At 41.3% G+C, this 14,061-nt stretch overlaps 1 protein-coding gene across 1 annotated transcript in view; it reads left to right on the plus strand.

The window, feature by feature from the left end:
- Window positions 1-14,061, plus strand: part of MDN1 (midasin AAA ATPase 1) — a 139,902-nt gene that overhangs the window by 70,716 nt on the left and 55,125 nt on the right. Inside the window, exons 41-51 of the mRNA XM_070376595.1 lie at window positions 1,997-2,086; window positions 2,182-2,445; window positions 2,567-2,828; window positions 6,028-6,187; window positions 6,875-6,991; window positions 7,795-8,003; window positions 8,948-9,096; window positions 9,447-9,658; window positions 10,036-10,256; window positions 11,081-11,194; window positions 12,727-12,859. Of these exons, the coding sequence (XP_070232696.1) occupies window positions 1,997-2,086; window positions 2,182-2,445; window positions 2,567-2,828; window positions 6,028-6,187; window positions 6,875-6,991; window positions 7,795-8,003; window positions 8,948-9,096; window positions 9,447-9,658; window positions 10,036-10,256; window positions 11,081-11,194; window positions 12,727-12,859 (1,931 nt within the window). The remainder of the gene's footprint in view (window positions 1-1,996; window positions 2,087-2,181; window positions 2,446-2,566; window positions 2,829-6,027; window positions 6,188-6,874; window positions 6,992-7,794; window positions 8,004-8,947; window positions 9,097-9,446; window positions 9,659-10,035; window positions 10,257-11,080; window positions 11,195-12,726; window positions 12,860-14,061) is intronic.

Here is a 14,061-nt window from a genome sequence, read left to right on the forward strand (position 1 = left end):
ATTCTGTATCTAAATGAAAGTAAAAAATACCCCTTCACTCCAGTGCTTTGGCCACCTCATGCGAAGAGTTGATTCATTGGAAAAGATTCTGATGCTGGGAGGGATTGGGGGCAGGAGGAGAAGGGGACGACAGAGGATGAGATGGCTGGATGGCATCACTGACTTGATGGACGTGAATCTGAGTGAACTCCGGGAGTTGGTGATGGACAGGGAGGCCTGGCGTACTCGATGCATGGGGTTGCAAAGAGTCGGACACAAGTGAGCGACTGAACTGAACTGAAGTAGAAAATAACACCAGAATTCCTCGCTTAGTAAACTGTAATAATGGATGCATTTTGCTTTGTGGTATTTAAAATGCAGTTCATGGAAAATTTCACAACAGCTGCAGTTAGGAGATGCTGTCATGACCTCTTACAGACAAGGATCCAAGGCTCAGTCATGGAGTCTGTGTTTTGAGTGGCAGAGGCAGCTCGCCAGCCCAGACCTTTCCACTTTGCTTGCTATTTCTTCTACTATATCACAGTTGCTCACAAGCAAAGTAACAAAGTAGTACAAATTCATGTGAGTTAGAAACAGAAATGTGAACATGTGGCTGTCCATGGCACATGTGGCTCTCAGACACTTTGGTTGTGCTGCTGAGAGCACAGATCCTTGTTTATGTGGTATCCAGAATCCAGCCCACCATTAACAACTCATGTGTAACATGTGAGTGGCTTTCAGTCTTTATACCAGAACAAATTATTCAGTTCATTTTTTTTTAATTAATGCAACTTTATATAATTCACCTATCATCAGTTGGTATTTTAATTTCTTTATCAACTTACTCTAGTATGTTAACTGTGGCCAGACTGGCCAGTGTTGAGTAATTGATGTTGGTCAGATGATGAGTTACTGTAAGGTGTGGAAGGTTTCTACCACTCCTTCAATTCAGTTGTTTTAGTTGACCAAATGTTTTCTGAGAGGAAAAGAAAACTTAAGAAAAATAGTAGAAGGAGAAAGGTTGTAAAAGTAATTTGTAATTTTTAACTCTGGTATACCATCAGAGAGAGGAGGTGGTATGCTTAAGAGTGAAATATAAGGTCAAAAATCACCCAGACCCAGGAGGGAGCATTTTCTTCTGTGGTGCTTTTTGGCTCTTAGTGTTTGACACTCATTTTGTCTTTGTCTTTATTGTTTTTATTTTCACTCCAGTGTACATTGATTAGTATGAGTATTGCTATTTTGTTCGAATGCACTACTTATCGTAAATACTTTGGGTGGCAGGAATCTTTGCTGTTGCTGTGGACTAGATTAGTGATTTTTATACATCCTCATCTCCTCTTAGATTTTTGAAAGAAATGCAAGAAAGAATACTATTAGCAAAAAGTTTTTAACAGTCTTGCTGCTAAGGAAGGGACAAATAAATGTAAATACAGAAATAATGCTTTTCTGCATAAATATTTAGAGGGATAACAATGCTTTTCCAGTCAGACAGGCTTAGATTTAAATTCAGTTACCATCTACGAGCAAATCACATAACTTGTGTGAATATAATTGCCATATCCATAAAATGGAAATAGAAATATTTTGAGAGGGTATTTGGATCAGAAATAATCTATTAAAGCACCTAATATAATGTTTGGCACATGGCAGGTATCAGGAAATGATGGTCATTGTTCTCCATAAACTTCATGCTTCTGTCTTCTACCTTCTTGAAAGCAAATTAATATTTTATCTTGAGATCTGCTATAGTTTCCATAGCTCTGTTTTAATTTATGGTATATTCTCTCTGGAATCTCATAATTTGAGGTTATTGCTCTTTTCTTGAGCTTCCATTTATTTCCTTCTGAAGAGTTAAATAAATGCAGTCTTTAATAGGAAAATTCAAAAGGGTAATAACTCACAATTTTGTGATTTTCATATTGCTGTTCCTATTTACTAGTGTTTATTCTAGAAGGTTTGGCCCAGAATTTGATGTAATGATTTGCATTTTGATTTTATCATCATCTTCCTTTAGGTCATTGCTGTGTTCAAGGATGTGTTTAATTCAAATTCCAACCCATACATGGGAACCAGGCTATTGCACATCACTCCCTATGATGTTCAGGTGAGGCAAACGGCTGATGCTCTTCCACAGTCCTCTCTGGCTTCGGCTCCCACTCCAGGCACACTTGTGAAATCTCGCTGGGCTGTCTTTTTCAGCTGGGCTACTCAGTGCTTTCCCGTGGCAGCTATGTTCCTCCACCGACCTGCCGTCCCCTGTCGCTCCTGCACCAGTCTTTACAGTCACTGGAGTCAGTTATGAAGTGTGTACAAATGAGCTGGATGGTCATCCTCGTGGGGCCAGCCTCAGTGGGCAAGACCAGCTTGGTTCAGCTCCTGGCACACCTTACTGGTCACACTTTGAAGATCATGGCCGTGAACAGTGCAATGGACACTACGGAGCTTCTGGGTGGATTTGAGCAGGTAACTGATCTGCCCCTGTATTTTTAGGCAGGGCACTAAACTGTGCAGTGTTCTGTGTTGGGGTTGCTACGGAAGCAGTGGCCATTGGCTATGCTGCATTCACGTGCTCTGGAAATTGCAGGTTGATCTTATCCGGCCGTGGAGGCAGCTCCTTGAGAAGGTGGAGGGCACAGTCAGGGCCCTGGTAAGAGACAGCCTCCTTGTCAGTGCTGACGACGCAGAAGTAGTGCTGCGAGCCTGGAGTCATTTCCTTCTGACGTATAAGCCCAGGTGTCTTGGGGAAGGTGGTAAAGGTGTCACGATGGAGATTGTCAACAAGCTGGAAGCAGTGTTACTGCTTATGCAGAGACTCAACAACAAAATCAACTCCTACTCCAAGGCAGGTATGTCTCTTTGGGGGTGTGTATCAGTCACTTGGCATTGCCCATAGAATGTCCATCCACAGGTAATACATTTGTATGTGCAATGCCCACAACTTTTAAAAATGAATTTGATGATTAGATTATTAACAATCAAGGTTTGGAACTAGAAAGTTTCCTAGAAAGTAAAGTGAAGCTGATGTAAACTATTCAGAATTGGTGATCCTAAGCAAAGGAAAGAAATTGATTACTGAGTTTGACTTATTTTGTGAGTAATCAGCCACAGTGACTTGCATGCAAATCTGGTTTTATTTTTTCTTGGCCTGTTTTTTAAACTTATTAATAATTTCCAAAAAAATTGAGTATTTTTAAACTGAAGAATAGAAGTCTAAATTAATAGCTTGGATGTGTTTATTCATTTTGTATAGAAGGTGGAAGAAATTCCTCAGTTGATCTGGAAGCATTCACCTCCCATCTTGTGCAGCTTTTTGGCTGGTAGGGGAGAATTGATTAAAAGTTGAAGCTTGTCACTAAGATTGCCATCCTTTATTTCCAAAACCTGCTCATAATGGGTTATTCCTAAGGAATCCTTAGTTATTCCATAGGAATAGTGGATTCCCTAAGGATGAAGAAATTACCCCCCCTCTTTTAGCTGCGTCAACATTGTATCCGTGGCTCTGGGTCAAATCGTTTACTTTCTTAGTTAAGACAGTGATTTCATTACTGATTTGATCTATCATGTTCCAATTCAAACTCACCATTTGAATTTGAAATTCTTTACTCATTCATTCAAATTAATTATTAGATATGTTTAATGAAGTCATATATTACTATTTTATAGCTTCCTTGGTAGCTCAGTCAGTAAGAATCTGCCTGCAGTGCAGGAGACCAGGGTTCAGTCTCTAGATTGGGAAGATACCCCTGGAGAAGGAAATGGCAACCCCCTCCAGTATTCTTGCCTGCAAAATCTCATGGACAGAGGAGCCTGACAGGATACAGTCTACAAGGTCGCAAGGGTCGGATACGACTTAGTGACTAGACCCACCCCCATATCACTTTATATTTTTTAACTGTTAGAGATTGTAAACTCACCATTGAATTCGTATCGAGAATTGGACACTGTATAAAATATATTTACTTTTAACCCTCACAACACCACATTACAAGGAAAGATAACTCCATTTTATACATGGGGAAATAAATGCTCATAGAGGTAACCTGCCCAATGTCGTCGTCTTATGATGTGTTTAGACTCGGTTTTGGTTTCAAGCCTCTCTGACTTCAAAACCTGAAATCTGGTGTGTATATATTTCTTCTGTAAGTCAGTTAAAATTTAAATATCTAGGGTAAGTTCTCACAGCCCATTCTCAATACTGCTTTTTATTTAGGATTTATTTTCATAATGAGTAATTTCCTAGGGATATCAATAGAGTCTAAAAGGCTGGCTGTAAAACTTGTCTACTACTATTTTATTTTTGATTGAAAATAGCTTCTTTTTTAAACTATTTATATTTTAATGTTTCTGTGATAAACACGTATGACTTTTAAAATATATTCTAGGTGTTTCATATTTTACCTTAAAATCTTTATATATATTGAATATTTTATAATAGCTTTATTAACATCAGAATGCAGCACTTAGTAACTTTAAAAAGCCAGAAGATATGTCTAGTCATATTTATTAGATTCTAGACATTTTTATTCAAGTTGCTGAGTGCTGTGTTTTGGTGTTCTGAGGGTTTCTTTGAGTTGCAGGTAAGGCTGTTGAGTTGATTTTGGATCATTTTTATCTTTTCAAGCTTGCTATTAAGCTGTTTAAGGTCAGGGCCAGAGTCTCCTTTATGTGCTAAATCACCGTTGACTCTTTGTGCTAAGAAGAGTCAACTTAGCTAAGTCGTGTCTGACTCTGAAACCCCTTGGACTGTAGCCCAGCAGGCTCCTCTGTCCTTGGGATTTTCCAGGCAAGAATACTGGAGTGGGTTGCCATTTCCTTCTTCAGGGTATCTTCCTGACCCAGGGATCAAACCTGCACCTCTTATATGCAGACATGTTCTTTTTCGCTAGTGCCACCTAGAAGTCCCACCTAGAAGTTAAGAGTCCCTAAACTCTTAACCTGTGTATGCATGCCAAGTCAAATTAACCCCTCTTTTGAGGCATGGCCCTGTGTAACCTCTTCTGAAGGTCCAGTTGTTCCATGGGGTCTCTTCGCTTTGATTGGTGGGAACTGGAGTGTTATTCAGCCCTGTGTGAACTCTGGGAGTTGTTCAGTTCACAGCTCCCCAGTAATAGTTCTTTCCTTGGAATTTTTTACACATGGAATTTAAGCCTTCCCTTGCACGTGGAGATTATTATTGAGCCAAAGGCCCAGGGACCTCTTTCTGGATTTCTGAAGCCCTTTGAATAACTTTTTCCTTTTGAGTATCCTGCCTCTCATTCAGGTTGCCTCCATCTCCCTGAGTTTCAGTTTGTGTCCTCAAGTCAGTGAGATCTCAGTACCTCTTTGAGTTTCCTCTCCCTGCTTTGCAATCTAGAAATTACGTTCAGGCCGAAAGCCAGTCTATTATAGGGCCTCCTTCCCTTAGGTGTCACAGTTCTGGGCTGTCTGTTTTCCAGTGTCTGAAAGTAGTTGTGATTCATATAGTTTACCAGGTTTCTAGTTGTTGACACTGTGAGGTTAAGTCTAAATCTTGTTAATCCTTCATGGCTAGAAGCAGAAATATATTACCTTGTGATACGAAAAAGGGTTGGAATCAATTTCTAATAAGGAAGACCAATTGAAAAATTTCCAGGAAAGGGCTATATAAACTGTAGAGTAAATAAATACCAGTTGTTACTATATATGACATGGTAATTATAAAGGAAGCCTGGTTTGATGACATTTATTACATTGTGCAAACTTATAGCACTTTTATATGGTATAAATGCATTAATAAGTAGGAGGCTTTATCCTTCTGCCATTTGAGAAATTAAAACAGGTAAAGATTATTTACCTTCTCCATCACCCTTTAGTCAACTCTTTCCTAGCCATTCTTTCAGAAAGCCCTTAAGAAGTATTTTCTATCCCCAAACCTAATTTTCTTCTTCAAACGTTTACCTTATTATGAAACTTTTAAGAACTGAGCCATACATTTCCAGCCTTCTTTTAATAAGCTCTTCGTTTTTTATTTTGTTTGCTTTTGATTGCCCTGGTTTGAAATTAAGTGCTATGACTGTGACATTTCAGAGTTTGCCAAACTCGTGGAGGAGTTCCGAAGCTTTGGGGTGAAGCTTATGCAGTCAGCCAGTGGCCACAGCCGTGGCACGTTCGAATGGGTTGACAGCATGTTGGTTCAGGCCCTGAAGTCTGGAGATTGGCTTTTGATGGACAATGTTAACTTCTGCAAGTAAGGACCTTCTGTTCAATCATGAGTGGGTCTGACTAAAGTTTGGGATATGCTTGTCAAAGTAGAAACCCAGGTGGAAGCTTTACTGTTTTTAATCCACTGTTTTCTTAACTATAAGCACATCCTCTGCTATATTCTGTAGACTTCCCCTTGTGGTGAACAATGGTAGTTGGTCATTAGCTGCAAGATTTTCGTTCTAGCAGATAGTTTTGAGCTGAACTGAAGTTGGATTATTTTTTCGAAAACTTCCTTTGAGTTACACGTTTTCATTTAACCTTAGAAAACTTCCTTTTGTTAGGGTCATTCTGAAGTACAGATTTTTATAATGGAGGCTCTGATAACAGAGCAGACGTTTAGTAAATGTGCATTCTAATTGTACCACTTGATTCTAAAGTAAGGAAAAGGACAAGCGTGAAGCTGCTGTGCCTACACAGTGAATGCAGTGCAGGGCAGATGACGGGCTTCTCTACATTCTGAACACTTTCAGAATGTCCTCAATTAAAATCCAGTTACGTTTATGACTCTAGGCTGTGTGCCTTCAGGGAGTGGAAAAGGGTATTAATCAGCTAAGAGATCTTAATTCTGTCTGGGGGTGGGGGGTGGGTCAGGAGGAGTGAGAGGCCTGAGCCAGGGCAGTGGTCAGTGTGGCACTCAGGCCTGTCCACCATTCGGGTTCTCTCTGTGCAGCCCATCGGTGCTGGATCGTTTGAATGCTTTGTTGGAACCTGGAGGTGTCCTCACTGTTAGTGAGAGAGGAATGATCGATGGATCCACTCCCACCGTAACACCACATCCCAATTTCAGGTATTCCTGCCTCAAAGTCTCAACCTGGATATCAGAGGTGGCCATGCATTAGGGCCTCCTTACATATTATATTTATACACTCAGTCAGCAGAAAGATGAGGTCCCTGCCTAGGGTTGGTGGTGAAGGGTGGAAGCAGGGAGACCCATTAAAAGCATTTTGCAGTAGTTCATGCAAAAAATGATGGCTTACACTAGGGCAGTCAGATCAGTGGGACTTGCTGATGGGCTTGTGGGTTAAGAAGAGGAGGAAGCAATGATAGCACCTAAGGTTCTGGCTTGAGTAATGAGGTAAATGGGGTGCTATTCATTGAAAAAGGGGAAAACTGGCAAAGAAGCAGGTTTGGTACAAGGAGGGAACAGCAGGAATCAGCTGTTGAGTTCTGGGGGTAAGGGTGAGCTATCAGATGGCTAGATGCAGAAGTTGATGGATACCGACTATTATGAAGCTAAGTGTTTCTGGAGAACACACTCCTCTTTTTTGTTCTCTCTGTACATGAGTTAGAATGATGAATTAGCACTGGCTTATTTGGGAAATATCTGAGAGTAAGAATTTTACAGCCCTCAGCACTCAAGGTGGATACACAACCCTTAGTTCCTTAGAGAAACTGACTTGCTGTATTGATGCACTTGGAACTAGAGGATAGAATGCAGATGAAGACAGCATCTGTGAGTTGAGCCAGCAGTGTCCAGCTCCTGATGATGAGCCACATATGCTTTGCCCTTGCCAGGTGTGCAGAGCTACACTGTTGGTTGCACTGAGATTTTGACATCTTTTTCCCCCTTTGAATTGCTTGTACTACTAGACTTTTTCTCTCAATGGATCCTCTTCATGGAGAAATATCCCGAGCTATGAGGAATCGTGGACTTGAAATCTACATTTCAGGAGACGGGGACGGGAGCATCCCAGATGACCTAGATCTGAAAGTGCTACTGCACAGCCTTGGGTTGGTGGGGGACAGCGTGTGTGACACCCTTTTGGCTTTGCATTCAGAGACCCGAAGTGCTGTTGTAGGTAAGGTGCTTGACTTCCAGTCCTCTGCAGGGTTTATTCCTCTGGAAGTTCATGTCGTTCCACTTGACTGCTAGTCTAGGAGTTCTTGCATATAGTGTACATAGAGATGGAAATGACCTAGAAAGCCTATTAATAATACAGATGTACTGGCTACTCTTCTTCTGCCCCTGCCCGCCAAGAGATTGGGTTCCGCTGGTCTGGGTGAGCCCCAGGAATCACCATATCAAGAAGCTTCTCAGGGAATTCTGAGGCATGCAGTCAGAGGCCCACACTTGGAAGAATATTACTTGTGACACTGAGATTGGTGAAGGTTGTCCTGAAAATCTTTCACGGTCATCATTGAATCTCTTGAAGGCTGAATAAAGAGGGAACTTGGAATTGTTTAAAACAGATATTACTTCTTCTAAATGTCCAAAGATACAAGAAAGGGCAGTAATAATAACAATGAAATGTTATTTATTAAGTAAACTACTCTGTGTTAGGTACAATGTTGGCTGCTTATTTAAGCCTCATATTAGTTCTGCAAGCTATGTTTCCATTTTACAGATGAGACTGAGAGGTTGAGTAATTTGGGAAAGCCACACAGTTAATAATGACAACTGAGTTGGATTTCAAAGCCCCTGGTGCTTTTTGGTGCCATGTTCATCAGCTTTAGGTCGAGGGTGTATATGGCCAGGCTTTATCATGTTTAAGTCATCGGTCACTTCCTCACAACGTGCTGCTCCCTGAGAGGGAGTGGGGGAGGCAGGCTAGCAGGGAACGAACGTGAATGAATGTTCTCGCAGGTTCACTGAGTTCACTAGTGAGCCCCCTGGAGTCCACTTGGAAGGCTTTCTGAGATAAGTGCCCGGGTGGAAGTTTGATGTAAAGATGAAATTTGTCCATTTTCTCTGGAGACTTTGCAGAATCTGTTGCTTACGGATGGCACCGTTTCTTCTTTACAGCTTCTCCAGCGTCCTCGGTGTCAAACCTCATTCAGACAGCCTCACTCATCGTGCAGTATCTGCAGCGAGGCCTGAGCTTAGACAGCGCATTTTCTAAAGCGTGCTGGGAAGCATATGTCCGCTCCCAGGCTTCCCCAGCAAACCAGCAGGTATGTGAGGTGTCTGACAGTTTTCTGCAGTACAACACTATAGGAGGTAGGAGGATGCTCTGCTGGCAGCAACTTTAATGGCCTTAGAGAGCTCACCTGCAGTTATACTGTAACAGATCGGGTATCCAGGCACTTTTCTGGAAAATAGCGTAAATGTGATTAAATATGCCTTGAAACTTGCCTCTCAGCAGAAAAAGTGAAATTTTGTCATGTTGTGTATTGAGAAATGTGTCTTGACTGTTGAGAGGCTCACAGGGAGCCTAGAAGACTGCCATTAATTACTCCACTAGTTTTCGATAAGAGCACTGTATCCTGGGGACCGTACACCATGTGTTTCTGTCTCCCACCAGCTCGTGCAGGCTCTCCTAGAGAAACATGTTTCTTCGCTGCAAGCACACGAAACCTGGGGCAGCTCCCTTCTTGCCTTGGGGCTGTGGCCAGATTCTCTGCCCTCGGCTGTCTTCACTACAGAAGATTCTCACCTCTCTAAAGTCCGAGGCGACGGGCAGATCTTAGCGTATTGTCTCAACAGGCTGAGCATGAAAACAAGCAACTGGGCAAGGTTAGCGGAGCCTTAAGCTTGTGTGTGTCTCTCTTGACTTTTCCTCCCTCCCTCCCTCCCTCCCTTCCTTCCTGCTTTCCTCCTTCCCTCTCTTTCTGCCTCTCTCTTTTTTTAGATGGTCATGGTCACGACCCAGTATATTTGACCATAATGTTACATCATCATTTTCCACCTAGTTTCATTGTTTGTTGTGATATTGCTCCCTATTTATTATTTATTATAAGTACATGTTTTGATTTTCCCTCTTTGGAGGGAACTTATATATTCCTTGTTAACTCTTTGATAGATTAATTATAAAGTTACTTGTCTTGGTTCTTTGAAATATGAAATGAAGATTTAACCCTAATACTAACTTTGTCTATTGTAATGAATTTCAGGATTCAGCCTCTTACTTTGGCAGACTTAGAGAAAATTATGCAGTCCTCCCACCCGGAGAACTTAAAGTTCACTTCAGTTGAAGTGGATACTTATTGGCTTGATGAACCAGATGCTCTAGCTGTGGCTGTTAAATTGCTCATAGAAAGAGCAACCAATCAAGACTGGATGCTCAGAGTTAAATGGCTTTATCATTTAGCCAAGAATATGCCACAGGGGCTTGGTGAGTAAAGAAACTTAATTTGTGTGATGAGGGAATTTATGTACGCATACCCTGCTTTCATAACTCAGCAGTTGTTTTTCTCTTCAACTACACAGTTAAAATTACATCTGGGGAAGCTCCTAGCAGGATGTTTATGACTTAGCATTATTGTTTATTTAATTGTTAAAACATTAAGGTACACATCTACCCTGGGTTTTCCCTAAGAGAAACTTTTCCCCATGTAAACCTCAGCATTTCAGGATCTGTCCAGCCTTCTATCAAATCCAGAAGGAAAATATACTGTATTATGTTACTTTTAAGTTTTTGAACAGCCTGCTTTTTTTTTTTTTTTTCCTGTACTTACTCTGTTGCACATGCATTCTTTCTGGAAAAGGGTTGCTTTTGGTAAATTTACTTCCCATAAAAGTACATGAGATTCTAATCTTATTTCGTTCGGGAAAGTGGTCTAAATGATCATTCTTAATTTCTTTGTACGTTTTTCATTCTAAGTAGCTTTAAAGGTTTTAAAGTACAAGAATTTGTGGGTAGAACTTGTTGACTAAAGTAATTGAGTTTATATGAGTTTTTCTACTCTAGGAGAATTTATAGATAAGCCAGTGTATGTGTGTATTATTGGGTGGTACATGTGATGTCTAAATATGTGTAGAGGGAAATTGGATACATATTCTCATCTGCTTTCTCCTGTGTGATAGCTGCTAGACACGGGTAGCTACTAAAAGATAACCTGTGACGTGGCCACTGTGACAGCAGCTGTAGAACAGAAAGCTCGAATGGACGGCACTACTCTAGAGGATAACTAACATCTGCTTCTCCTTCCTCCACAGAGTCGATAAAGATTCATTTGGAAGCCAGTGCTGCAGCTCTTAGGAATTTTTACTCAAATTCTCTCTCATCTGGGGTCAGTAATGTCATCAAAATATTACAACCAAATGTAACAGGTACTGCACCTGCCTTGATTTCTAGCTCTCAGCAATCTTGTCCATTGAGTTCTTGGGAAAAAGATCTGTCAGAGCTCCCACTTGTAACAGTTTTTAAAAGAAGACTCAGAGTATCCAGATGCATATTCTGCTGCTTTTTTCAAAACTGTGTCTTGATTCTCCAGTTTCTGATAAAGGATGATGACACAGTGTAGTGGGAAGAACACAGGAGTTGGAAGTCTAGGCTCCAGTCCCAACTTGGCCACAAACAGGCTTCTTGATTCTGGGTCCATCATTCATACTCAGCTGCCTTTGTTTGAAGAAATAAGGGAATCAAATTCATTCTTCTGGGGCCCCTTCAACTTACAATAGTCTGTGATACATTAGTAAGTACTGTTAACAGAAAGGGTTTTAAACTGTGATCTCTTTTGAGATGAAGGTAAAATAGTACACATTCAGTTTCTTCAGAAAACCTTAATGATGAAGTTATAAAGTCTTAAATTCAAAGTTACAAAACAAAACACAATGATAAAAGGAATAGTCATCCAAACTAATCAAATGAGGTATTCAGAATTTCTCAGTTTTCATCTGACATTTATTAAAACATGCTATTACCCATTTGGTTTAGAAAAAAAGTGTGCATGATGCTTTTGTGCTAAGCCTTATGTTTATATAATTATAATCTTACATATACATATGACTACCTTGTGTACACTGAAGGTAGTGGGGTAGATGGTTGGGCAGAAATCAAATGATAGAGAAAAATAACGTCAGAGTCAGATTGTGGCTGAACTGAATTATGGCTTTCCATTCATGAAGGAACTTTGGTCTGGGAACGTAGTTCTAGAATAGAGTGGTCGATTCCCTTCGCAGCAGCCTTGGCTTGCCCACTGATTGGCTCATCTTCCTTTTCCTTTTCAGCTGAGTAGCTCTGGATCATGTAGCCTTGCTAGATTTGGGGATATAGGTCCCCCACTGTACCTTGCTATTCACAGTAGGCATTTGTTAGTCTGCTGTATTGTGGACGCCTTTGGAGCTTGAAATACTCCATTGAGCCACCCAGCCACCCTCAAATTAACATTCCCATCGTTTTGTCATGCCTCCTTCCACTAGAATCTCCACCTCTGGAACAGGTCAGAGTCTGATGGCTGCTGCTGTACAGAGAGATTTTGATACCAAGTTTGAGCCAAAGGAGCAGAGGTGGCAGCAGCATATCCTGTGATTATAAAGAAATGGGTTTTAAGCAAAATAATCTTGAGTTGTTTTTCTTATTAAAGGCAAATTACTGAGGTGTGTTCATTCATTTTCTGCCATGGAAGTTAGTTTTCTTATGGTTAATGGCAAAAGATTGGGTAACTGAGTCCATGAATTCTTTTCCAACCAGTAATGGGACCTGAGCAAGTGAATGCATTGGTTTTGGAACTGTCATGGATTGAACCATTTCCGTTTCTCCTCCCCAGCAAGACTCTGTGTGATCAAAGTAAAATAGTGAAATTTGCCAGACAGGGAGTTTAACTCCAGAATCCTACCTTTTCTTTTGTTCCTTAAACCAGATGAATCCGTGATCCCTCTGGATCCCCGATGGAACATGCAGGCCATGGACATCATCAGAAATGCGATGGACTTTGACCCACAGACAGACCAGCCTGAGCAGCTCTTTGCCCTTTTAGAGTCTGTTGCAAACAAGTAGGTGAAGCTACTATTGTGGGCACTGTTTGCCTCACTGTACCTTGTGACTTCACAAATTGTTGTTTAATGGCTAAGTCATGCTTGACTCTCTTGTGACCCCATGGACTGTAGGCCACCAGGCTCCTCTGTCCATGTAATTTTCCCAGGCAGGAATACTGGAGTGGGTTGCAATTTCTTTTTCCAGGGGATATTCCCAACTCAGGGATCGAACCCACATCGCCTAGGAATACAGTTTATGTGTATTTACTTTTCTGAATCTGAGGAGTGCTGAGCATCTGACGTGGTTGCCTTTGTTACCACCTCTCCTTCAAGCTCTACGCACAGCGAAAAGTCATTCTGACCGTGATGTCCTAGTGCCTTTGAATCGGCAGGTTCTACAGGGTGCTTATTAATAGATACACTGGGAAGTATCAGTAGTGGGATTTGTTTTATGGTTAATCTTTTATCACAGGATAGCTGTGTTTCCACTCTTTTCTGTGTGATTTCCAATAGCTTCCTGCATTTTCACAAGTTCTTTCCTCAACCGTCTGTCCCATCAAATGGTGAAGGTCTACGTACATAGTCACATATAGTATAAATTTACATAATTGTTTCATAAGTCATTCCTCACTGTTTAATGTAATGACCAGTAATGCTTTTTAATTGTCCATCAGTGTAAGAGATTTAGAGAAATAATTTTGTAACTGAGGTATATCATGCTTTACAGAAAAGTGCCACTAATGATGACTATATATTGTTTTGGTGAATTTTCACAAAGTGAACTCACTCATGTGATATGTAGTAACACCTCAGAGGACCCCTTGTCCCTTCCCCCCAGCAACTCCCTCATCCTCCTCCCCGGGTAACTTCTAACATTGCAGATTAATTGTATGATGGCTGGTTTGGGGTTTTTTTGGGTGGGGGGTTGCTGCACTGAGAGGCTTTTGAAATCTTAGTTCGCTGACCAGGGATTGAACGTGGGTCGTAGCAGTGAAAGCACCGAGTCCCAGCCACTGAACTGCCAGGGAATTCCCTATGATGGCCAGTGTCAGGAGTCCACAGTGCAGTTTGTCAGATCATGGCAGAGCAACACAGTGGGCCCGCCAGCTTAGTCATCTTTGTCACTGCCCATCTCTAATCCAGAATTTGCAGAGGCCTGAGGGGAGTGACACACTGAGGGAAATTGATGTTCCAAGGGTTCTTAGGATTCAGCAGGTAGA

The sequence above is a fragment of the Bos mutus genome, chromosome 9, assembly GCF_027580195.1.
Source record: "Bos mutus isolate GX-2022 chromosome 9, NWIPB_WYAK_1.1, whole genome shotgun sequence".
Lineage (NCBI taxonomy): Eukaryota > Metazoa > Chordata > Mammalia > Artiodactyla > Bovidae > Bos > Bos mutus.